Source organism: Esox lucius, chromosome 9 (assembly GCF_011004845.1).
Source record: "Esox lucius isolate fEsoLuc1 chromosome 9, fEsoLuc1.pri, whole genome shotgun sequence".
NCBI classification, from domain to species: Eukaryota; Metazoa; Chordata; class Actinopteri; order Esociformes; family Esocidae; genus Esox; species Esox lucius.
In genome coordinates, this window is record NC_047577.1 from 6,637,568 (window position 1) to 6,663,736 (window position 26,169).

The 26,169-nt window shown below is 43.6% G+C and overlaps 3 protein-coding genes across 5 annotated transcripts; 1 reads left to right on the forward strand and 2 right to left on the reverse strand.

Moving 5' to 3' along the window:
- Nucleotides 1–1,609: 1,609 nt before the first annotated feature.
- LOC117594920 lies at nucleotides 1,610–5,910 on the reverse strand. Its single transcript, XM_034294471.1, has 4 exons — nucleotides 5,820–5,910; nucleotides 4,324–4,671; nucleotides 1,865–2,089; nucleotides 1,610–1,626 (listed from the first exon to the last, which is right to left on the reverse strand). Exons 1-4 carry the CDS (start codon nucleotides 5,908–5,910, stop codon nucleotides 1,610–1,612), a joined length of 681 nt encoding a protein of 226 aa, XP_034150362.1.
- A 3,813-nt stretch (nucleotides 5,911–9,723) lies between these two features.
- crtac1a (cartilage acidic protein 1a) lies at nucleotides 9,724–17,774 on the reverse strand. Its single transcript, XM_029122451.2, has 14 exons — nucleotides 17,560–17,774; nucleotides 16,868–17,090; nucleotides 16,465–16,661; nucleotides 16,241–16,377; nucleotides 15,890–16,046; nucleotides 15,604–15,738; nucleotides 15,199–15,335; nucleotides 14,819–14,955; nucleotides 12,678–12,760; nucleotides 11,955–12,055; nucleotides 11,610–11,778; nucleotides 11,022–11,167; nucleotides 10,734–10,773; nucleotides 9,724–10,502 (listed from the first exon to the last, which is right to left on the reverse strand). Exons 2-14 carry the CDS (start codon nucleotides 17,080–17,082, stop codon nucleotides 10,483–10,485), a joined length of 1,674 nt encoding a protein of 557 aa, XP_028978284.2. The 5' UTR covers nucleotides 17,083–17,090; nucleotides 17,560–17,774; the 3' UTR covers nucleotides 9,724–10,482.
- A 7-nt stretch (nucleotides 17,775–17,781) lies between these two features.
- Nucleotides 17,782–24,949, forward strand: r3hcc1l (R3H domain and coiled-coil containing 1-like). 3 transcript variants are annotated; one of them, XM_034294177.1, is made up of 7 exons: nucleotides 17,782–17,918; nucleotides 18,537–19,070; nucleotides 20,073–20,266; nucleotides 21,827–21,897; nucleotides 22,183–22,278; nucleotides 22,391–22,531; nucleotides 24,399–24,949. In XM_034294177.1, the coding sequence occupies exons 1-7, from the start codon at nucleotides 17,814–17,816 to the stop codon at nucleotides 24,428–24,430; spliced, it is 1,173 nt and encodes a 390-aa protein (XP_034150068.1). In that variant the 5' UTR covers nucleotides 17,782–17,813; the 3' UTR covers nucleotides 24,431–24,949. The 3 variants fall into 3 exon arrangements, with proteins under 3 accessions (XP_034150068.1, XP_028978285.2, XP_028978286.2); XM_029122452.2 differs by lacking the exon at nucleotides 24,399–24,949 and adding an exon at nucleotides 24,247–24,392; XM_029122453.2 differs by lacking the exon at nucleotides 24,399–24,949 and adding an exon at nucleotides 24,247–24,392 and having other exon boundaries at nucleotides 17,858–17,942.
- The last annotated feature ends 1,220 nt before the right edge of the window (nucleotides 24,950–26,169 follow it).

Below are 26,169 nucleotides of genomic sequence, written 5' to 3' on the forward strand. Positions count from 1 at the left end.
CAGTGCTGTAGAGTTGTTTGATCCTTTTCTGTTCCTGACCTCACAGTAATATTCTCCACTGTCCTCAGATGTGATGTTAGTGATGCTGTAACTCTGTCCTGATGCTTTTGGTGAGGTTACAGTCTTCTTGTACCAGGTGTATTTGTCCGCAGGTGGGATGGCATCACTTGTGCAGAACAGGGTCACCAAACTGCCCTCCACTATTTCACCAGAGGGACTGACTGACACTATGGGTTTTTTTGGTCCATCTGTTGTAATATAATGTATTTCATTACACCATTAGAACCACTTCTTCATGTAGTTATTTATACATGGTGTGCCAATATTACTCAAGTAAAGTTAAATGTTCATTGATTTAAATAGTTTTTTTGTATTGTATGAGAATAGAGACTGTTGGAAAGATAAAGGATACATTTTGATGAAAGAGCAGTTGGCTCTCTGTTGGCATAATAAATTACACCCCAGGGCAGTATATTTCTCTCTACCCGAAAAACTGAAGAGGTTTGGAGATTTACATTAGATATTGTAATAATCTTGTTGGGTAATACATTTAAAAAGAAAGGCATTTGAGGGGCTTGATCTATATTGCCAATATAGCATGGCTAAGTTCTGGTTACAGTCATGCTGTACAAAGAAAATGCTCTTAGCCTTAGTAGGCTGAGAACGTACCCCACACATTTGTGCCTTATTGCTTAAATACACACCATCAAAGTACAAAAAATATTTTAGGTCAGAAATTTAAATAGCTATATTTTCAGCAAAAAGACCTGTACCCTCATCTTCAATTACAGGGCCCTCCAGGATTATTGGTACTCTGCTTAAATATGAACAAACAAAAAGATTTCTGTTCCTATAGAACCTCTCCAAATCCAAGTCTTTTGGTGTACTCTCCAAGTCAGTAATTCTGTACTGGAGTGCATAATGTTGACTTCCCCATGTACTTACATGTGACAGTGAGAGTCTTTTCAGGAGACAGGAGAGTCTCATGACCTTTGACACCACAGGAGTAACTGCCTGCATCTTCACTGCTGACTGAGAGGATATGGACAGTAGAGTTGGTGTTGGTGTTTTCTATAGGCTGTCCATTCTTATACCAAATGTATTCTGGGATGGGGTCCAGACTACATTTAGTTGTACATGTCAGAGTGACCCTGTTCCCCTCTGACACAGATGTAGGCTCCATCTCCAACACAACATCTAGGGGAAAATAAAGTACAGTGTGAATATGATGTTGAAGTATGAGGTTGGCTACTAGCGCCAAGGGGATTTTTATTTAACCTGCACCAGCAGATGTCTACTATCAACATAATAAAACATATGTGACCCATTACCTGTGACAGTCAGGGAGACAGGGGAGCCAGAAAAGTGTCCTCCAGATGTAATGAATCTGAAACTGTACCTATCAGAGTCATTTAATCTGAGGTCTGTGATTCTCAGGGTACAGTCATTCTTCTTATCTCCATGGTAATCTATATGACCCTCATTCCCTGGTACCAAGATTACATCTTCAGGCTCCTTACCAGGATCCCATTTAGTGGACCAGAAAGCTTTCTTGACCTCATGATATCTGGGATAAGTGTAAGAACAGGGTATGTCCACTGATGACCCCTTAAAGGAACAGATAATCTGAGAGGGGTAAAACACACTCCAACAGTTCTTACCTGAGATGACAAAGACAATAGAACACATCAGTGTATATTTATTAAATTACCACAAATACTTGTAGACATTTCTGTTAAGTAGAGAAGAACTAGCTAAACTGTTTGCAAAAGTAAAATATAATTATTGAATATTGATATATAAGAATCGTAAGAATCACAACCTGGATTTTAAATATTATTGGCACAAAAATTTCCACACTCACACACTGCAGGAGATCTGAAGTTTTCAAGGCCTTTAACACCACAGGAGTAACTGTCTGCATCACTTATGTAGTTAACATACAAGCTGGAAGTGTCCCCTCTAACAGGTTGTTCATTCTTGTACCAGATGTAGGTGGGGTTGTCAGTCAGAGGACAGGATGTGATACAGGTCAGTGTTACAGTCTCTCCCTCAGACACTGTAGCAGGAGTCATCTTCACCTGTAGATCTGAATACAGAGCAAAATACAATGACATGATTAGACCAATTAAGTATTCTAAAACAACTGAAAAATAACAACCAGCAAATACAAGTCAATGAGTCTACATACTTTGATCATGTGTTCAGTTTTACCTGTGACAGTCAGAGTTGTTCCAGGGAGACTATGACCCCATTCAAAGTAGTTGTTTGTTTTAAAAGTGAAGCGATACTCAGCTGAGTCCTCCTCTCTCAGATCTGTGATTCTCAGGGTGGAGGTACCTTTATATATTGTACTCTTTTCATCAGTATTCTCCACCTGACCTTCATACCCTGGGTCTGTGGTTAGGTCCTCAGGGATCAACTTATCCCTCCACCTACCACTCTGTTTAGGACTAAACCACAGTGATGATGTGACAGGATTATAACCAGTATAAGTACAGGATATGTCCACTGATGACCCCTTCAAGACACAGATTGTCCTCTGGTTGTAAATCACTCTGTTACAGGCCTGACCCTGAACACCTGAAACACAGTGACATAATAACAGGACACTGACCACTGTATTATTAATAAAATTGACACAAAACAACTCCTGTAGTTGATACAGACTGTTACTAAGAATTAACAAGACACACCCAAGATTGGTATGGTGCTGGATGAATAAATTACTTTCAATGAAGGACATAGCTAAAACGTCTGTACCCAGCAAAGCGGTGCACACTGCCCGAAAGTACTGTGAACAATTTGAACTTTGACTCAGGAAGTTGTTGACCTCCTAAAGCTCATCAATCGAATTTCAAGTTATTCATATGTTGTTCAAGTCCAACCCCCGATAGTTATTGAATGGGTATAGTTCGGGATAGTGGCCAATTTCTTCTTCGTTTTGTGTAAACTCTGACTTAATTAATACAACACTGTCCTCTAGTGCATGTGTTAGGTTTAAATGTGATTATGTTGGCATTATGTATTACATTAACACTCACACACTGTAGGAGAGTGGAGATCCTCATGACCTTTAACAGAACAGGAGTAACTGTCTTCATAGTTACTGTAGACTGGGTCTTTGTACTGGGGGGAGGAGCTCTCATCTATCTGTTGTCCGTTCTTGTACCAGATGTAGGTGGGGTTACCAGTCAGAGGACAGGTGGTTCTACAGGTCAGTGCATCAGTCACCTGCACCTGAAGACCTGGTGAAAAAAGAATTTACTCAATAACATTTGATCACAAACTTATCAGTAGACCAGTGTTTCCCAACCCTCTCTTTGGGGACCAAAACCTGACCTGGTAATATATGACTAATTGAATAATTAGTAAAGACCTGGTAATATATGACTAATTGAATCATTAGTAAAGACCTTGTAATATATGACTAATTGAAAAATGTGTATAGACCTGGTAATACATGAGTAATGCAATCAGGTATGCCATTTCAGGACTACAATAAAAATATGAAACATCTGGTGATCCCCATTGAGACAGCTGAGAAACCTTATTATAGACAGCACAGTTTCACAGTGAATTCTAACGAAAACATTTTGTGCATTTTTGTGCCTTTTGGGGAGACCCGGTTTGGGCAAAACTGCTCATATTTACAGCCCATATTTTCTGAGTTTTTGTGTGTTTCAAAGAGACCAAACGTGCAGGTTGATCCAGTACACTGCTATAGTACAATGTGCAGGTTGATCCAGTACACTGCTATAGTACAATGTGCAGGTTGATCCAGTACACTGCTATAGTACAATGTGCAGGTTAATCCAGTACACTGCTATAATACAATGTGCAGGTTGATCCAGTACACTGCTATAGTACAATGTGCAGGTTGATCCAGTACACTGCTATAGTACAATGTGCAGGTTGATCCAGTACACTGCTATAGTACAATGTTTTTGCATAGCTGCTAGGCGTAATATTGAGCACAAGTAACTTCCGGGGAGTCGTGGTCCGGGGGAGTTGTGGTCCGGGGGAGTCGTGGTCTGGGGAGTCGTGGTCCGGGGGAGTCGTGGTCCGGGGGAGTCGTGGTCTGGGGGAGTCGTGGTTCGGGGGAGTCGTGGTCGGGGGAGTCGTGGTCTGGGGAGTCGTGGTCTGGGGAGTCGTGGTCCGGGGGAGTCGTGGTCGGGGGAGTCGTGGTTTTATGTCACTGTGAGACATAAGAATGCAGTTCAATTTACTAATAGAACACAATGGTTAAACTGTTACACAGACTTTTCTAAATTTTTCAGAGTGGCACTGATAATTGTAGTGGAATAAAACATCTCAATGTACCTGTGACAGTCAGAGTGACTCCAGGATATCCAGTCCATCTCCCTCCAGACTGATCTGTTATGAATCTGAACTCGTACTCAGCTGAGTCACTCTCTCTCAGGTCTGTGATGATCAGGGTGTGGCTGTTTTTATTATCAATACGAAACCTCACACGACCTCTGTAGTCTGGGTCATCACTCAGGTTCACAGGATTCCCATCAGTATATTTTGTAGTGAACCAGAAGGTTGATGTGACTTTATGACCACTTGGATACTTGTAGGTGCAGCTCAGCTCCACTGTTGACCCCTTCAAGACACAGATACTCTGAGTGGAGTAGATCACACCCCAGCCATCCTGACCCAGTACCACTGAAACAACACAATGTTATCATAATTAAACCAAGGTTTGTTGGCTGTTACTTAGCAGAACCTGTGAATAATATACATAATTGGGTCGTCATAAGAACCATGAATGCAACATAATCAAGACTCCAACAATATAAACTTTTACTAACACTGACAAGACTGAATTTTAACAATAGCACAACTGGTCTCCCCCTCGTCTTCCCTAACCAAATGAGACCACAGTGGTACTACCATGACCAGGGTGGGTTTAGGTGGGAATGATAGTACTGCCAGTATCTAAAGGAAGTATGAGGAGGTACAGTGAATGTAAATGGACAGACGGACCGGCGAGAATGTTTAAATGGTAGAATAACTCAGAAAAATTATAATTGAAACATTGACTTAAGAACGTTAACCTGAAGAATGTTTCATTGCAGGTCATTTCTGTTTGCAATCATGCTAGTATTTCAGAAAACATCTTACAAAGTGCCCCTTTAGTTATTTTAGTTATCATTATAAATTATTATTTGGAGGCTCCACCAGAGGTTTGAAAGAGATTTCTCAGTTAACTCAGGATGGATGTTAGTTTGGCTTACGTTATCATCGCTGAAACAGTCCAAATGTCAGCATTATACTTAACTTCCTCCTCTCTGTTTCCCTATCCACCCATCTCTCTTCTTCTCTGGTCATCTCCATAACCTCCTCTCTGTTTCCCTATCCACCCATCTCTCTTCTTCTCTGGTCATCTCCATAACTTCCTCTCTGTTTCCCTATCTACCCATTTCTCTTCTTCTCTGGTCATCTCCATAACTTCCTCTCTGTTTCCCTATCTACCCATTTCTCTTCTTCTCTGGTCATCTCCATAACTTCCTCTCTGTTTCTCTATCTACCCATCTCTCTTCTGTTTCACAACATGAAATCAAAATGGGTATATTCAGGAGTTTTTGCTTATGATCAACACAAAAAAAATACACAATATTGAAGTGAAAAATATATTCTATAAATTGTTATATAGCAATTACAATCTCAAAAATGACTCTTATGAATTATATTGTCTTACTCATGACATCAGATCAGGAGGAGGTGGGGCAGGGTGAGATTTACCAAAATGGAAAGAAAGAGAATCTTTAAATGTCAAGTAAGTCACAACTGGGGTTGGAGAGAAAACCTACACAATGGTAGATCTCCAGGACCAGGGTTGAGCAGCCCTGATCTGTAGTCCACGCTGGGACTTGGTTTTTCCCAGTTATGTCCTCTAAGCATCTCTTAGTGTCAACGGAAACCACCGGGAGACATTTATCAGTGAGGTGTGAAAGACCACATTCAATGTCATGGAGTGACATTTTAAGACAGCTAAAACGCCAAAATAAAATTAACATATTTCCCCTCAATTAATGTCTCAAAGAAATAAAGGATAATGACCCCATACCTGTCACAGACCAGAGGAAGACCACCAAAACACTTCCTGTTGTTCTCAAGACCATTGTTGCATCTCACTCCCTGTAGAAACATAAACAACAACTTATGTTATACAGTGGGGAGAACAAGTATTTGATACACTGCCGATTTTGCAGGTTTTCTCACTTACAAAGCATGTACAAGTCTGTAATTTTTATCATAGGTACTTTTCAACTGTGAGTGACGGAATCTAAAACAAAAATCCAAAAAATCACATTGTATGATTTTTAAGTAATTCATTTGCATTTTATTGCATGACATAAGTATTTGATACATCAGAAAAGCTGAACTTAATATTTGGTACAGAAACCTTTGTTTGCAATTACAGAGATCATACGTTTCCTGTAGTTCTTGACCAGGTTTGCACACACTGCAGCAGGGATTTTGGCCCACTCCTCCATACAGACCTTCTCCAGATCCTTCAGTTTTCGGGGCTCTCGCTGGGCAATACGGACTTTCAGCTCCCTCAAAAGATTTTCTATTGGGGTCAGGTCTGGAGACTGGCTAGGCCACTCCAGGACCTTGAGATGCTTCTTACGGAGCCACTCCTTAGTTGCCTTGGCTGTGTGTTTCGGGTCGTTGTCATGCTGGAAGACCCAGCCACGACCCATCTTCAATGCTCTTACTGAGGGAAGGAGGTTGGCCAAGATCTCGCGAAATATGACCCCATCCATCCTCCCCTCAATACGGTGCAGTCGTCCTGTCCCCTTTGCAGAAATGCATCCCCAAAGAATTATGTTTCCACCTCAATGCTTCACGGTTGGGATGATGTTCTTGGGGTTGTACTCATCCTTCTTCTTCCTCCAAACACGGCGAGTGGAGTTTAGACCAAAAAGCTCTATTTTTGTCTCATCTGACCACATGACCTTCTACCATTCCTCCTCTGGATCATACAGATGGTCATTGGCAAACTTCAGATGGGCCTGGACATGCGCTGGCTTGAGCAGGGGGACCTTTCTTGCGCTGCAGGATTTTAATCCATGACGCCGTAGTGTGTTACTAATGGTTTTCTTTGAGACTGTGGTCCCAGCTCTCTTCAGGTCATTGACCAGGTCCTGCCGTGTAGTTCTGGGCTGATCCCTCACCTTCCTCATGATCATTGATGCCCCACGAGGTGAGATCTTGCATGGCGCCCCAGACCGAGGGAGACTGACCATCATCTTGAACTTCTTACACAGCGCTCTGGTCTTGGCCATTGTGGAGAGGTTGGAGTCTGTTTGATTGAGTGTGTGGACAGATGTCTTTTATACAGGTAATGAGTTCAAACAGGTGCACTTAATACAGGTAAAGAGTGGAGAACAGGAGGGCTTCTTAAAGAAAAACTAACAGGTCTGTGAGAGCCGGAATTATTACTGGTTGGTAGGTGATCAAATACTTATGTCATGCAATAAAATGCTAATTAATTATTTAAAAATCATACAGTGTAATTTTCTGGATTTTTGTTTTAGATTCCGCCTCTCACAGTTGAAGTGTACCTATGATAAAAATGACAGACCTCCACATGCTTTGTAAGTAGGAAAACCTGCAAAATCGGCAGAGTATCAAATAGTTGTTCTCTCCACTGTAGATGGTGATAAATGCATCTGATATATTAAAGTGTAGTTTAGTAGCACAGAAACTCCATTACTAATAATTAACCAGGTTGATATTGTGTTGTACTGTATTATGTTCAGTGGTTTTCTATGTTAATACTTCCTGCCTATGAATCTGTTGTGTTATTAACACAACATATTAACGGATGCTTCAGTAGACAACACACAGGGAAAGACTACACATGATATAGGTTGTTGACATTTCAAAATATTTACAAAGGAATGGAATATGTATACATTTTCATTTTCAGTTTTTCTAAAACGGATTAACTCGATTTTCCCCCTCATCAATCTAAAAACAAAACTCCATAATGACCAAGCAAAAACTGTTTTTTAGAAACTTTTGGGCAGTGTTAACCGAGTGTTACACCTCCTTCCTGGTTTCCTGGAAATTCAGGGAGGTGAGTAGAGGTGGACTGTGAGATATTTAGGGACGCAGACCATTAGAGGATATGCAGTAAGTAATGTTAGGTCTGATAAACGGTACTAGGAGGAACATAGAGCGTGATTGAGACTGAAAGATGAAGTGGCCTTGAGACCTGTAAGCAGTCCTGGACCCCTGTTTAAAACTACTGCGTTGGAATGTGTAGCCCTCGCTTTCTGTTCCACATCATTGCCATACTGTATAATGTGTTTGTTAACATGTAGTCAAATACCAGGATTATGGAGCCATTTTGGACTCCGAAAATGACGTTGGCTTAATACTATATTAACCCTAATAGCATCATAATTGATATATTGCACTACAGTTGTAGAAAAAAAAAAGGTTCCCGAAGGTGAGTTGGTATTTCTTTCTGTCATGAGCAAACTCTTTGGTTGCATGTGGAACGCATTGTGGAAAGAGTTCTACTGTACCTAGAACCAAAGTATTCTTCCAGCGGTTCTCAGGTTCTCTTAGAGGGACAGCCTAGAACCTACTATAACTCTCCCCCTAGGCCATAAAACATATCCTCCACGATCTATTGATGAAAGTCTTCACAGGCACAGACATCATATGCAATACACAATAAATATCAGAATCACATGAACAGGCAAATACAGCATATATTAAACATGACGTACAGAGTGAAGAGGAATGGTGCTGTATGTATGTTGAGGAAAGAGAATGTGAGCTTTTGAAGTCTGTGGTTGACTAACTCAGCAGTCAGGGTCCATAGAGCTGGATTGAAGGCCTGCACGCTGCAAAGCTGCTTTAAGCGAGGGGGGCTGTTTTATCTAGATGTGAAATTCTGTAACTGACAATGACAGCCAGTAAAGATATATTAGTATATGTAGTAGAAGACGAAATTGACATCCTAATTTGAGTTAGCCCTCAAAAGTACTACTACAATTGTCCATTTTGTCAAAAAGTCACCCTCTGTTAAACTTTATGTCAGAGATCGCGCATTTGATGTAGAGACAGATTTTTTAAATCTACAAAACAGTGTTTGAGAGCATCACAATTGAGAAAAATATTGTGAAAAAAATTGGTGTTTGCAGATAAGTCAGTCTCCTCTAGGTTTTTAAGGACTGCAATGTTGAATGCTCCCATTCACGTACAAGTTAACAGATGATATTGAAAGAATAAATCAGTAATATTTCTAACAACATTAAAGTTATAATAACCTTTAAGTTTATTTACAATATGGCCCACAGGATTGACTGACAATCCAAAATAAATATATGATATAAAACCAGCTTGGTTATGTTGCCACATTTCTTTTACAGTATATACATCAATGCGATTGAGCAATCATGCCAATCATGTAGAAGCGAAAGCAGACATTGGGAGGGTGATGTCGCCTGGCGATATGAGCGGTGAACCATCGCCAGGAAACAAACCATCGTCAAGATCTCAATCTCACTGAGGAAGTCTCACAATGTTGATAACAAGACACTGTCACACTACAGGAAAACACATGGATGAAGAGAGCCACTGGAGTACCTGTGTTTTCCAGAGTATTTCATGTTTCTGTCAGATCAACGGCCTGAAGGCCAACATAGACAGCACATGGGCTATATTGTGATTTTTTTTATAACATTTGGAATTTATTTTCAGCACTTAAATGGAATCAACCTGAATTACATATTTGTTAAATTACGAGTGTATTACACACACAAAATGATACTCACCATCAATACTCGCAAAGATTACCCTGACACAGAGCTTTTCTCCCAAAATGATTAGTGATATTGGAGAACACTCTGGAAGGGATCCTACACCACTCCACCATATGAGCTTTGGCTGTCAGAACAAAATAAACCTACTGAATATGTTGAATATGCCACCCTGCGGCTGACATACATTTTTGTCCGGGGACTGGACCAGGGGTCACGCCAGTAAGAGGGATGATGTGGAATTGTATACCAGGTGTCACACTGGTATGAGAGATGATGTGGAATTGTATACCAGGTGTCACACTGGTAAGAGAGATGATGTGGAATTGTATACCAGGTGTCACACTGGTAAGAGAGATGATATGGAATTGTATACCAGGTGTCGCCATTTTCATCCCAGGAAAGTTGGAGGAAGGTGTTTCAAAAATAAATTCCCTTGTGCTACGTGTTTATTCAAAGTGTATACATCAAGTTGTATAGTTCAAAATGTTCAAATGAAATAGCCAACATGGGTCAACAAAAGCAAACCACTGATCTACAGAGAAAGATGAAAAGCAAAGCACAGCAACTGACATGATGTGTCTCAGACACCCGTCAGAGCACTAGTTAATCTTGAAAATCTGTTGCCATCTGGTAGACCAAGACTCAGTTTCGCCACTGGTTCTGCGGGCTGTGGCGTTCAGTGAACTTACAGGCCTGCCGAGTGAGCTAGGGAGGGAGTGGGAGAGGAGCGGAGGAGGTTGAGAGGGAGGAGGAGAGGAGCGGAGGAGGTTGAGAGGGAGGAGGAGAGGAGCAGAGAAACGAGATAGAGAGAAAGAGTGAGAGAGATGAGAAGAGGCAGAAAAATATAGTTAACAAGGTGTACATTTGTACATAATGATGATTACATGAGTTATTTGATATCTCCGCTATTCCTCAAGAGAAGACAGATCTGGATACCTGCACAGTGGCCATTTTTGACAATGAATCCGTCTCCACACTGAAAAAGAGGATTCAGAACGTAGTTTGGTCCCAACATTTTTAACGGTAAACAAATGATTGTAAAGATAACAGTTGTTTTACGTCTGAAGCTCTAAAGAGAGAAACTACAGAGATTTCAGATGTTACCATTACTAAATGTTAACAACCCTGAAGTACAGTTGTGTATCCATAGCAACATGGGAACGAATTTAGTTCCTGATCCTTGATTGGCTGTCAGAGGTCATAGTGATGTTTCGCTTTGCGTACCTGGGTATCAGGGGCTAGTCCTGACTCCTCCCCCTCTTTTGGGTAGCCAATCTCCATCACAGAGTTCATGTCATCGGGCTGCAGTAGGCGGGCCACGGAACGACCATCCGGCCAATAGACTTCAACTACTGTGACCTCATCCTTGCCTGTGACCAAGTGGGAAGAAAAGAAGACACATGCATCCACACAGTCAATATCCCTATGATTTCTCTATGTATGGTTTAAATGTATGTCTTGAGTTTATATTAACCTGGAAAAGTGCAGAATTTAGTGTCTAATGACTTGAACTGTTCCTAAGCTTTTTCATCCTTTCAAATTAGTAACATTTAAAAGAGGTTCAGAGGGAAAGAAAAGCAGAATGTTTCACCAAATGATTCCAAGCCCTTCCTGTCATCAGGCAATGTGCCCGTTTCCAAATGGTCTCTAAGCCCCATAAACTTCTCTAGATGTTAAAGTTATGATTGGTTTAATAAAGTCATTACTGTGTAGACTGCGCCGGTCAAAATCTTATATTATCTCCACGAGCACATGAGCCACGTGATGAGAAACAGGAAGCAGGAAGCAAGCGTAAACTGAACAGCAAGTTACCCAGTCCAAAGTGGGCGACGGGCTCCATCTCGCAGAGGTACCCCGACCCGCCGTCAATAACACGGGTGAAAGCTCCGCTCTGTTTGGTGTAGGCTGTGACCCGGGCCCCGCGGGCAAAAGAGCCAAACCGCGTCCGAGGGATCACACGAAGCCAGTGATTGGACGAGCCCTGTGAGGGAGGGTCCAGAAGGGATAAGCTGGGTTATGTCATTGGTCGTGTTCAGATCCTCTAAATATCCATCCTCCCATCCAGCCTGTGATGAAAATTATGTGATCATGAACCCCTTCCCCCTTGAGGTGATGGGGCCCGCGCCACCAGGGGGCGGTGATGAGACAGTGACTCACCTGAGTGACCATAAAGACAGAAATGGGCTGAGAGGCACTCTCCCCGTGTGCCACCAGCAAGTCCAACCGACCGTCCCCGTCCAAGTCTGTTACCGTGGCACCTGTCAATCAGCAGGCCCAAACACCGAGATCGGTTAACACCGGAAACATACAAGGGTGTTGTGACTTGGCTTTTTTTCAGCACTAACCACTAAAACCACATGCATTCATTGAGCTGGAACCCAGAACAGGGAAACTGGCAAGAGGTTGGGATATGATGGGCAGTTAGAAGGGCCTTTAGTAACAGATATATTAAACACTGTAGAGATTAAATCTCTCATCACTGTAGTACAGACGGGTCTGTAATAACAGATATATTAAACACTGTAGAGATTAAATCTCTCATCACTGTAGTACAGACGGGTCTGTAATAACAGATATATTAAACACTGTAGAGATTAAATCTCTCATCACTGTAGTACAGACGGGTCTGTAATAACAGATATATTAAACACTGTAGAGATTAAATCTCTCATCACTGTAGTACAGACGGGTCTGTAATAACAGATATATTCAACACTGTGGAGATGAAATCTCATTATCACTGTAGTAAATGAAGGTCTGTAATAACAGATATATTAAACACTCCAGTTGACCAGGTCTTCACACCAACTGACATTGATAAATAACAAACCCCATCCGACACCCGGACCTCCAGGTATAACAGAGGGGTGGGGTGGTTACCTGTGCCCCGACCCTGTGGCTCTGCCGCCTCCCCCACGTTCAGCTCCTCTATCTGGGGGTCATCGCCGGTCCTCCTGGTCACCCTGGAGGAGCAGGGAGGCAACACACACATTGGAAACAGAACACTCCTGCTCCCTTATCTTTCTTACTCAGGACTGTGGTCGTCATGGAATTATGGATGACACTTACTGGCAAGACACTCGATCACAATCACCAACATATATATTGTTTTTACACGCACTATATTTGTTAGCTAACTAGATAATGTATGGTTTTTATTATTTCTTATTTCTGTAACAGTACCTCTGTCAAATGGATATTTATGTAAAGCACTTTGAATGACCATTGTGTATGAAATGTGCTATATAAATAAAATTGCCTTGCCTTGCCTTGCCTAGCGCATGTGTAGGCTCGCTACATAGTTTCTACTCGCTAGTTAGCTAACTAATGTGCAGAGTTGCACACTAGGTATTACAAAAAAACTGCAACTGTAAACCGTTACGTAACCAACAAACGTATTGTAATCGGATTACAGATACCTTTGGAAAAAAAATTATGATTACTTTTGGATTACTTCAATTGAAAAGAATATTTACGCGAAATAATTATGAGTTGTATGTTTGAGTTTATTATTTAATGTTATAAAAACATCGTTATTTGAAACAAAATTTGGTTGAATGGCTGGTAAAAGAGTCATATGAAATGTTATTTAGTTATCAACTCCACGCATAATTCTCAGAACAATGATAGGCAATAGGCCTACCTGGTGTTATATCTTTTTCAAGTTTCAAGGTTTATTTGTCAAATGCACCAAACAACACAGCCAGGATGAATTGCACCAAATAACTTTTACAGGAATTGTTTAATAGATTAGGCAACTATCTGTAAGACAGCTGTAACATGGCGCAGCCTTCAAGATAAAACATGATATGGAAATTACCACGACATTTGAGGAGGAACAGTGTTTTGGGAAGCACTCAGCCAAAGGATGATTATTTGCATTTGACGTGGCCACATCAACTCCGTTGATACAGGTAGACATGTGATTCTGCTTGTTTTGCATCTCAGAAAAGTGTGTTCATTGGTTCAAATAGCCTGCTGACGTCATTTACTTTAAGCTAAGAGTGCAGATTTATAATCAAAGTTTTCTTTCAAAAATCCATCACATAATAATTTTAGTCTACGTTCGCGTGGGTAAATCTTATTTCTGTGCGGGTGTTCACAATTGCAAACGCGCATTCGCGAGCCGGGGGTTTTGCAACATTTTGACAATGTTGGTTGTGGAGCAAATCATCAGACTACTGCAGATTTAGTTAATGCGCGAAAAGCTACGGATATCTTAATTTCTATATACAACAATGTCAATACCCTTTTTGAGTAATTGACATTTATTTTTCAACATTGTTTTGAAGAAATTAAAAACATGAATAAAACACAACAGAACAGGCTAAACTATCATTAGATTTTGGGTTATGTTCAGATACAAATATTCTGGAAGATCAAGGTTTATTGGATTAATTGGAATGACTGAATATCTGACAAACCTTTAGCGTGTAATGTAGAGATATAGCCCAATCATATTGAAGTAAAATGCAAAGGTTTAGAAAGCCATTGCCAAAGGCACTGTAGCCTACACAACTTATAAGATAAAATGCGAATTCCGTTTTTGGCCAGCTATGATCCCGCAAAACGTGTTCAGTTGGTTATAGGCTATTCCTATTTGTTTTTCAATGCCTCTTAATATGAAAGTAATCTAAAAGTAATTCAAAGTAATCAGATTCTGTTACTGAGTTTGAGTAATCAAAAAGGTATGTTACTGATTACGAATGTGGACAGGTAACTTGTAACTGCAACGGATTACATTTAAAAAGCTACCCAACCCTGCTAATGTGAATGGCTGTAGCTGGTGTGTGACCTACTAACTGGTTGAATGTGGTGAATAAAACACTCTGGACAAGTGGTAATGTGGACCCTGGTATGTGCCTTCGGTCTTCAGTCAGTGTTCATTCAACAAAATGCTGCATATTTGTATTGATTCCTTGCCCTCCCACCTCTCTCTCCCTCTCACACACACACACACACACACACACACTCCTAAAAACACACAGAGGTAAATGGTCAGAGGTCGAGGGTCGCAGTACCTGAAGAGCCTGTTGGGGGCATATCCTCGGTAGGCGATGTTGTTGAAGAAGACGTCCAGCTCCTGGTCGTTGTCGAAGTCTGCAGCGATGACTGTCCGCACTGGTGACGGGGACGAGAACGCAGCGCTGGCAATGTCCTGAGGAGGACCGCGACCAGAGAGACGGAGAGACGGGTAGAGAGAGCAAGGGAGAGGGAGGGAGAGAGGGGAGGGTGGAGGGTTTATACGTGTTTCTCCTCCCTACTGCCATTAAACAGTCCCTCCTTCCCAGTTTCTCCTTTCTACTCCCATAAGACAGCCTCTCCTTTCCTCTTCTTTATTTTTTCTAAATCCCTCCAATCACGTACCCTTCTCTTCATCTGTCCCCCCCCCCCCCCTCACCCTGAATCTCTGGTTGTCATCTTGTAGGTACAGTCTGTGCTGGCCGTTCCAGTTGCCGTAGACAATGTCAGTCCTCCCATCGGCGTTGAAGTCTGCCAGGGCCACGCCGCGGCCATGTTGGAATCGGTCCTCCAGCCCTGAAGGGGGAGCCACAACGCAGTCCTTAGAACTACTACACAGAGACCACGGCAATAACTTGTATATGGTAAAATATGGTATACATTTACTCTCAAGAAAAATAAGTGCTACTCTACTGTTTATGTCAATAATAATAAAGTACTGAACTGTCATGTATGCTGACAACAAATCACTGACCTGTAATGTACTGTAGGTTAGAAAAAGACTGATTTATACTGTGTGTTGGTAGTCTAAGAGAAACTTCCCCCGACTCTTCCACACACGCACCTGCCTGTCTAGCCATGTCGGTGAAGGTTCCGTCCCCGTTGTTCCGGAACAGGAAGTTAGGTCCATTCTCATTGTCACAGAACACGTCAGAGCTGCTCTGGCTCAGGATTGGTCCAACCACTACACCACGCCCACCTGGTGGGAAGAGATGAGCAGACTATATATAAACACAGGCCCGCCATCACACACACACACACACTCAAAACCCCTCCCCAACCACCAAACACCTGTCCTCTGTTCACTTGTCCTTCATTCTCTCATCCTCCATTCGGCTCGTCTCCGGTACCTGTGTACTTGTTGACCCCGGCTTGCGCCGCCACGTCTGACAGGGCCACCACGCCTCGGCCCAGGTCACTGGCCGCCTCGTCCATCTCAATCAGGGCATGTGGTCCCACGTTTCCACTGGCATAGTTGGCCACATACACAGCATATCGCCCCGTTCCCTATGAGAGAGAGGGAGAGAGAGAGGGAGAGAGAGAGAGGGAGAGAGAGAGGGAGAGAGAGAGGGAGAGAGAGAGAGAGGGAGAGAGAGAGAGAGGGAGAGATGGGGCCTGAGAGAGAGCAGACAGAGACAATAGAAACAGACAGACAGATAAAGACAGTATGGATGGATGCATGAAGGGACAGTTGGACAAACCTTTCTGTCCACGCACGCCACCGAGCGCCCTGCCATCCGATTGGCCACTCCTCTGCGCACGTTGATGTCGTCCCCCAGGAGGTCCTCGAAGCGTCCGTGACGGAACTTAAAGAGCTTGTCAGAGTAGGTGGCCCGACCTTGTCGTCAAAACACAACACATCGCCCCCATGACAACGTTGTTCCAGTCGTTCTCGACGCTGATGTCGGGTGTCGTTGTTATTTACCAGAGTAAGCGTTGTTGGTGTTGAGGAAGTAGATCTCCTCGCGGCCGTCCCCGTCCACGTCGCAGGCCGTCACTCCGATGGCATTTCCCGCGGGGTCTCTCAGCGCGTAGAAGGGGGAGCTGGGGTCGTCCACCGCGATGTTCACCAGCCTGCCCTGGTCACGGTCATACTTCAGAACCAGGTTAGGACCGTTGTACCTGAAAAGACCAGGAAGTAGAGACCATCAGCCTACCAGAAACCGCACCGGGCCAGCTACCGAAGATGACAAGGGTTAAAAATGTGTGTGTCGGTGAGCAGGGCGCGTAACCCTAAAGAACTTCTACGAAATGACTGAAAAGTTAACGTAAACATCTGCTGGTGAATTCCTAAATGGCGGTTTGTACACCCCCCCCCCCCCCCTCACCCTGCCACGACCACTTCCAGGTCTCCGTTACCGTCCACGTCGGTTATGGCCATCCCATAGTTCAGCTGAGTGGGGTTGTGCAGGTCGTCAGGGGGCAGGACCTTCTCCGTCACCGACCGGAACATGGGCTGAGCGCTCTGGGCCAGGCAACGCCCACACAGCAGGGCAAGGAGGGGGAGGAGCAATGGAAAACACCCCCCCCAACGCAGCATCATCACAACAACTTGGTAGAGGACACACACGGACACACACAAACACACACACAGAGGATGAGGTTTAGTACCAAACATGAGTTTTAGTACCAACTAACTCAGGGAACAAAGAAGTAATAGGATACTAATAAGACATGATAAGTCATATTATGTATGGACAGGCCATGTACCCACAGGGGTCCTAGTATCCATGGTTGGGATCCACATTTGATGCTCATACAGCATGACAATGAGATATGAATAAACTCGTGAATTTTATTCTCTTTTTTGTCTTTGTTTTACACTGCAAACAGTGAAAAGTACTTTTTAAATATTTATCTTGAAAGGCACCTCCCTGGCAAACAGGTACCAAGACAATCCAAAACTGAGAGGAGAGGCGCTGGATCCTCTTTCAACAGGATGCGTCTAAAATGAATCACCGTGCAAGTGTCTTGGTTTTCATTGATTTGAAAAATTATGAAATAATAGCCACACTCTTACCTTAAACCAGTTTTCTGCAGGACTGCAATGCTTCTATCCGTCGGTTATGGAAATTCCCTGCTGAGAAGCTGCTGAATATTGTACCACTGTGTAAATATTCTTACACAAGCGATGCTGTTGCTTTACGCAAGTTCTTGTGTAAGGGGTTATCCAACCAGGCTGGAAAAAAATATATATACGGCGGTTCGACCAATGACTTGTCCTTTTTCGATAGAACTACAACCACCAGCAGCGTTTGTGGCGTTGTTTTAGGAATGAATGACGTCATACACACGCGACTTTCTTTTCTCATTCTAAACATCCGGCGGTCACTTGTTCGTTTGGTGCATAGCTACCTGAGTGATATACTACGGATTAAGGTACTTTCCTTGTGAAATTATTATGTATGTAAATTTTTTACGAAACCATTCTGTAGAATGTATATATTGTGTTTTAGTGTATTCAGTAATAGCTATTTAGCGGATTTATTGTATCGGGATGCATAAACAGGAGACATTGAACAACTCTGTCAAAACCCCGTTTATGATTAGATGTATAATAATCATTTCAGTTAACAACAGATAATTCGATTGTAGTAATGTATTATTACTGGTTTGTTATAAGACATTGCATTATCCATTACCTGAGACAATTTTAGATTTGTTCTAGCTGTCAGGGCGTCGATGGACGCTACGTTCACTGTGACTGAGGCCGGGGCCTTAATTGTTAGATGTTAATTTGGCAGGCACGGACACATTTATTGTGTAACTACCTAGCTTGGAATATCATGCCTCCCCCTGATGTATAACGTGCATATTGTGCCCTATTTATCTGTCTAATGTGGACCCAGGAAGATTGGCAGCTTTATCTACATGTGTTGTAGCTAGTAAACAACAAAATGAGCTGCCCTTCTCCATATCCATACTAAGTAGACCACTGACAAGTCTGTAGTGTGCAATTCGGGATCCATGCCTTGAACAGTTTCCTTTTCCGTTTAGGTTGGTTGTGTGGTGATGGACGGGGATCAACCTCAGGAGAACACCGCCCAAACCCAGACCCCCATCGCTCACAACAAGAAGCCAGACAAGCCCCTCTACCAGCCCAAGAAGAAGCAGGATGGCCCTAAAGACAAAGCCCAAACCCCGGGAGACGGCAAACCGAAGCCCAGGCCTCGCTACACGGACAAGGCCCGAAAGAACGCCAAGAACAAGAAGGACAAAGTGGTGAAGACTGGGGGAGAAGGAGGAGAGGCAAACGGAGTCCTGAACAGTGGCGCAAAACCAGACGAGAGGGTGGAAGGAGACGGGGAGAGGGGGGCCGGTACAGCCGCCGAGGGGAAAGATGAAGTGGTGGACACGCGCCTGGAGGAGAGGAGTAACAGTGAGAGAAAGGAGGAGGAGAGGAGTGACAGTGAGAGGAAGGAGGGATCTGGGCAAGGAACCGAGGCAGGCCCTGAGGAGGATGTGGAGGAGAGCTGGGACGCACTGTTTGATGATGAAGGGGAGTGTTTAGACCCCCATGTACTGGAGGAGGTGAGGCGGTGGGTGGTTTGCTGATTCTTTGGCCGGGCCGGCAGGTTCTGTTATTAGTGGCAAGCATGTGCACATTATCAGTACTAATTTCAGTCAGTAGCGTATACATTATTAGTACTTATTTCAGTCAGTAATATATACATTATCAGTACTCATTTCAGTCAGTAGCGTATACATTATTGATGCTAATTTCAGTCAGTAGCGTATACATTATTAGTACTTATTTCAGTCAGTAATATATACATTATCAGTACTCATTTCACTCAGTAGCGTATACATTATTGATGCTAATTTCAGTCAGTAGCGTATACATTATAAGTGCTTATTTCAGTCGGTGGCAAATACATTGTTAGTACTTATTTTAGTCGGTAGCGTATACATTATTAGTACTTATTTCAGTTGGTGGCAAATACATTGTTAGTACTTATTTTAGTCGGTAGCGTATACATTATTGATGCTAATTTCAGTCAGTAGCATATACATTATTAGTACTTATTTCAGTCAGTAGTGTATACATTATTAGTACTTATTTCAGTCGGTGGCGAATACATTATTAGTACTTATTTCAGTCAGTAGCGTATACATTATTAGTACTTATTTCAGTCTGTAGTGAATACATTGTTAGTACTTATTTTAGTCGGTAGCGAACATATTGTTAGTACTTATTTCAGTCATTAGCATTATTATAATATTACTATTATTAGTAACACACTGTACATATAATGAGTTCTGTGATAAGCAGTGTGTGTCCTGGTACATAAGGTGAACATGCCTAATATTTTCACACTTAAAATGTTCCCAGGCATTTTCCCAAGCACTAAGTATGTATATTTGGGTCTCAACTGACTGATTCTTCTTATTTGAAATGTAACCTGTGAAATCAGTGCAGTTGTAGAGTGTTGCTGTTTGTGTTCTGTGTAGACACCTTTAACTAGTTAGCCTCATCTGTAACTGGTGGTTGGGCTAACCGGTCCCCTCTCCCGCCCCCCCAACCCGCTTCAGCTGGCCGTAAAAGAGGGGAGGAAGAAGCGTGCGGTGCAGGAGGACAGGTTTGACTACTACAACATGGACCGGGATGGACAGGAAGATGGAGACACTGAGCTCCGAGAGGACGAGCTTTCTCACATCGTAGAGATCTACGACTTCCCTGCGGAGTTTAAAACCGAAGACCTGGTCAAGTCCTTCCAGGCCTATCAGTATGTATCAGCCTTTCCTCAAAATGTTTCCTCAAACGATCAAAATGTCTGCACATTTTCCAGAAATCCCAGGGACCTCTTGGAATTATGGGGGAATAGCAGGGAATCCGGGAATCCTCCAACCCCTCCAAAAAGAGAGTTACTGGATTTCTGTTGCCTTCCTCTTCATCTTTAGTTGGCCCCGCCCGCAGCGGTTCTCCATGACCACCACGGCATGTTCGTAACCAGGGGTGTAAAAAGTACAAAGTAGAAGTACTCCGCTGTGTTCACCAGTTTTGGGAAGTTCCTAAAGAAGGGTTAAATGTAACCATGTAAACATAGTTCATAACTCATCAGTGTCCTTAATTGATATTTTACACTCTTCCTTTTTATTTAATTGATCACTAGTTAGTTTTGAACTCCCTTTACTTGGTTATTTAGATCTTAATTAGATACTTCCCAAAAGTGGTGAACACAGCCAAACCCAGTTGAGTACTTTTACTTTGTACTTTTTACACCTCTGTTCGCAACACTCAAGCAAATGGGGAGGGACTTTGAGATTTGTCCAGTAATGAATTTGGTTCTCCCAAACCCTGTCAGGTGTTTATTAAACACCTACTACTTTAGGTTAAATAGTTAGAAACACTTGGGGTTTGTTGGTCGCCGTGGCAACATTTCGCTGCTGGCGTGGTCCTTTGCAGACCCGTCCATCTCCCACCCAACGTGCAAAATTCCAGCGGCAGTCACAGTCCAGAACCTCCGCCGGGGCGCGCACGCCCTCAGGCTCCTGGTTGTCAGGGAAACGCCTTGGCGGACATGTAACGGGAGTGTATCCGTCGCAGGCACCGTTTTCAGCAGGTAGTGAGGACAGCTCTGAGGACGTCATGAAAGAATTTAGCGTCTGCTGAGAGGGCCGACTCCGACCCCCCGCATTGACAAGATTCTGGTTCAGGAAGTAAAACACTCCACTCATTCTCCCAGTGCCCTATAAAACAACATCGCTAGTTCCCGGTTCTTTAAATAATTGGCACGGTGTCATGTGAGCTGATGCTACATGTTAGCTGGTCCCATGTGAGCTGATGCTACATGTTAGCTGGTCCCATGTTAGCTGGTGCCATGTGAGCTGATGCTACATGTTAGCTGGTCCCATGTGAGCTGATGCTACATGTTAGCTGATGCTACATGTTAGCTGATGCTACATGTTAGCTGGTCCCATGTTAGCTGGTGCCACGTGAGCTGATGCTACATGTTAGCTGGTCCCATGTGAGCTGATGCTACATGTTAGCTGATGCTACATGTTAGCTGATGCTACATGTTAGCTGGTCCCATGTTAGCTGGTGCCATGTGAGCTGATGCTACATGTTAGCTGGTCCCATGTGAGCTGATGCTACATGTTAGCTGATGCTACATGTTAGCTGATGCTACATGTTAGCTGATGCTACATGTTAGCTGGTCCCATGTGAGCTGATGCTACATGTTAGCTGATGCTACATGTTAGCTGGTCCCATTGCCTAAGCTTGCACATTTAGCCCCGTGCTCTCCTCAGCAGGTGGCCCTGATTCTCCCCGTAATGTGTTACAGAGTGAGAGGCTTTGACGTCCAGTGGATTGATGACACACACGTCCTGGGTCTCTTCAACAGCCCCATAGCAGGTGACGCACGCACGCACACAGAGACCGGCAAAAGGTCCCCATGATGGGTTTTACTATACTCATTGGAACATTTGAATATAGTTAGACCTAAAACACACACACATGACAGAGACTCTACAATAATTAATCACCGTTATCTGCCAATCCTAGATCAGAACTCTGACTATCGAGAGGCTTGATTTTTATGGTGTCCCCTTCCCTTCTCTCTCTGTCTCCCTCCCTCTCCCTCTCTGCCTCCCTCTCTGCCTCCCTCTCTGCCTCCCTCTCTGCCTCCCTCTCTGTCAGCTCGTGAGGCTCTTAGAACCAAACACCCTCTGTTGAAGGTGCGGCCTCTTTCCAAGTCCTCCGTCACCACCAGGGCCAAGGCACGGAGCTGCTCAGGTACTGCACCCCACCTCTCCGTCCGTTTGTATGTCCTCTGTCTCCTTCGGTCCTTCTGGGGTGTCCAAACACGTCCATCCACTTTTTGGCTCCTCCCTCTCCCTTTGCCCAGACTACCTGCTTCCTGCTAAGGAGCGTCCCCAGACGAGCGCAGCGTTGGCCCGCAGGCTGGTTATCGGGGCGCTGGGAGTCAAAAGCCCCCAGAGCAAAGAGGACCGTGAGGCGGAGAGAAAGAAACTCCAAGATGCTCGAGGTACTTGAGTAAATAAATCAATCCAAAGCTATTGTTTGCAACGTAATTGGAAACTGTGTTGTTGCTAGACCCACAATTATATTGTTTACAAGCAATGCAGTAAATGCAGTGTATTTTGGGTTTTGGTGGGAAACAACAACTGAAGCTGGCTGTTGGTACGTGTTCCTGCCACTAGGGGGAGCCTGCTGACCTCTTCAAGTTACATTTCCCACATTCGTCGTGGCCGCTAGTACAGTGAAATGCTTTTCTCCATACATGCAGTGCAATATTCACTGTGGAATAGTATAAAAGTAAGAACACAAAAAATAAGAAAAGGTCATTATTGCCACTATTCTTTTTATTAATTTGAAGTTTTGCTGACTACGTCCTTTACTATGCAACTTTGGAAAAAAGGTCAGAGATAATCATGGACTTGAAGCAGTAAAGAAAAGCTTCAAAGACAAAAAATGAAATTGAAATGCAATTCTTCTTCCCCTGGCCTCATAATTTGCTATTTGTGTCTGTGTGTGTCTGTGTGTGTCTGTGTGTGTCTGTGTGTGTCTGTGTGTGTCTGTGTGTGTCTGTGTGTGTCTGTGTGTGTCTGTGTGTCTTGTGTGTGCGTGTCTGTGTGTCTTGTGTGTGTGTGTGTGTGTGTGTCTCTGTGTGTGTGTGTCTCTGTGTGTGTGTGTGTGTGTCTCCGTAGTCCTCCCTCACCACCCTGTGTTGCCGGGCAGAACCTCTACTCTATCATTTCCCGGTTTTATATACTTACATGTCCCTCCTAGTGGATATAAGTATATACATTAAAAAAGCCATAGGGAGCAGTCCACTATCTGGCCTGGAGGGAGGGAGGAGGAGGGAAAGGGAAGGAGAAAGACAAATGGTCCAGTCCACTATCTGGCCATAAGGGAGAGAGAAGGAGAAACAAGATGAGGGCCGAAGCAGGAAGTTGAGAAAGTGGAGAGAAAAAAAAGCCTCTGTTCCCGGCATAATGACCTCTTCACTGCTGTCCCTGGAACCTTCAGGATGTTCTCCTTTAGATCGATCTGACTGTGGGAACCTTCACAAGGTTCTGTGATGACAGTCAGTCTAAGGATGATTGTGTTCACCAAAGATCACGTGTGGCTTCATTCAGCAGCCCTAAAGAGCCAACCCCCGTAGCTGTTTTACCTCCACCCGCCAGTCCGTTGTTGGGTGGTCCACTTTTTGTGTTACTAATTCTCGTTCACTAAAGTTGACAACATTACCGTAAAGGTTAGGAAATCAACCCTCCTTTAAGTCCTTATGTTTTGGATTATTATTTATAATTATGTAATCTGTACTGAGACAGTTAAATAAGACAAAGTAGAAAAGAATGTGAATGGAAGTCTTTAATGGGGTATTTATGGTATAGTATTTGTTGATTGTAAGCTTATAGCCAGGGAAGGGGTCCATTCATTTAAATTCCAGTCAATCAGGATGTACACATACATTCCAAATGTTTTCAGTAACCAGAATAAGGCATTGGAATGACAAGTATTGGTATTAATATGAATTACTGGTGGGATTGGTGATCAGTAGAACAGCTAATCCATTCAGTATCACTGAATTGTGTGATTTTTAAGATGAATGTATGTCGCTCTGGATAAGAGTGTCTGCCAAATGACTGAAATAAGAACCTATGAGTTCCTGTTGGCTTTGTTAAATTGTGTTGGTCAGTGCGTTGGCGTCAACATGCCGTCTCCATCCTCTCCTAGAGAAAAAGCGCCTGGCGGCTAAACAGCGGAATGACGCCTGGGAAGGTCTGGCCTGAAGGGAACCCCTTACCTCCCTCCACTGTGGAGGGGGGGGGGCTACACTCACCCCGCCTCCCTCTCCCTGACCCCGCCCCCCCCCCCCCCCCCTACAGAGGGCAGCTGTTCTGAAGCCCAGCTGGACTGAACAGAAGACCGCTGGAGCCTCTTTCCTAAAAGCGTCGAAGAGGTTCCGTTCATAGCTTTAACCGAACCTTTCGGGAAACCGGGTCGTGGCAGAACTGAGCCCAAGCCGAGAGGAGGTGTTGTCTGAAGCTTCTTCTTGTCATCTTCTTCGTCATCTTCTTCGTCATCCCTGACCTAATGAACAGGGTTGGGAGATTAGGGCGTATACATTCTCCCAAAAGCTGAGTTCCAGTTGCATTTCAGTTCCAGACAATTGAGAATGCGAACCAGAATCCATATTCTGATTGTTCCTTGCTTAATAGGAGTGAGGAAATGTGGATTCCGGGTGAACTTTGGATTTGTCTCTAACTGAAATGTTTGTGCCCGCTCAAATCCTATTTTTTTTTGTTTGTTTTTTGTGTTGTTTTATTACCAGTTGATAGGGAGGTGCACATTTTTACCTATTTATGTTACTTTCATTTGTCTTATTAAAATAATCGTAATTAGGAATGTTGTCTTTTATCTTCCTCCAGCATCTGGTCATTTTACGGCACTGTTTTCTGTTCAGGGGCAATGCATCTCAGGATCTGTGATCTTAAAGTTCAAACTGATCCTAGATCTGCAATCTCACTGTCAGATCGATGGCACATTTTGCTCTCTCGCAGCTTCAGAATGAGGATTGAGGGTCTACATACCAAATACCAGTCTGAAGATGTTTCAACCTTAAGTATGTGAACGTTTTTATTTTTTATTTTTTTATGGTTCGGTGAACACGATTTGTTGCTTATTTGTGATTTAATAAAACATGTTTTTAACCTTCCCCCGCCTGTCCCCCAGTGTGTTTGTGTGACCTTTATCGATTGACCTGCGATCAGTTCCATTCCAGTGTCCGTAGCGAGTCCCTGCCCAGCTGTCAATGCGACGTTCCGTGTGAGGCTGGTGTCTGAACGCTGGAGTCATTGCTTTTACAGAAGCCAGTACTTGACGGCGGTGGGTGAGAAGAGAGCGAGCGAGACGCCCTGAGGAACTGCAGGCCCGCTCCGGCGTCGTGTGAGATCTGTGGCCGGGGCCGTGATAATCTTGGGCTTTGGTCTTTATGAGGAGCTGACACACACGCCGTAGCCACAACGCTGCACACACGCGCCATCACTCGCTCGTTTTGGCGGGACCGCCCGAGGCTGATGTGTCACGAGACAGGCTGCGCTCCTGGCTTTCATCTTCCGTCTCGAAACCCACTGAGTCACGCGCACAAACTCGAACGACAGATGCCAGCTTTCGTACCCGCCCAGGGCCCACTGGGTAATTTTGTAGGCCTGGGTGGGCTTTGGTGGTTTGTCAGACACTCAGTGTGTTCCTAAGCAACCTATGACCCTGTGAAGTCTGGAATTGCACCCGATTGATCATCTGTGAAGAGACCTGAAGATCTCAGGGTAATCGATCCATCCAATCTTACAGAGCTTTAGAGGATATAGAAGGAACAATTGGAGAAATTGCCCCAATTAAGTTGTTTAAAGCTGCTAGAGGCAAACACAAGAAGTTGCTGCCAATAGGCCATTGTCAAAGCACTGAATAAAGGGTCTGAAAACTTATTGGAAATTGGATATTTCAAACATTTTAATTAACTCGCACACATTTCAAAAACCGTGTCTTCACTTCATCATTATGGGATATGTTTTGTATACTTTCCAAAGACTGTATGTCCACACTGCTCAGTCCTCTTCCTGTTTCCAGTCAGGTGTCTCTACACTGCTCAGTCCTCTT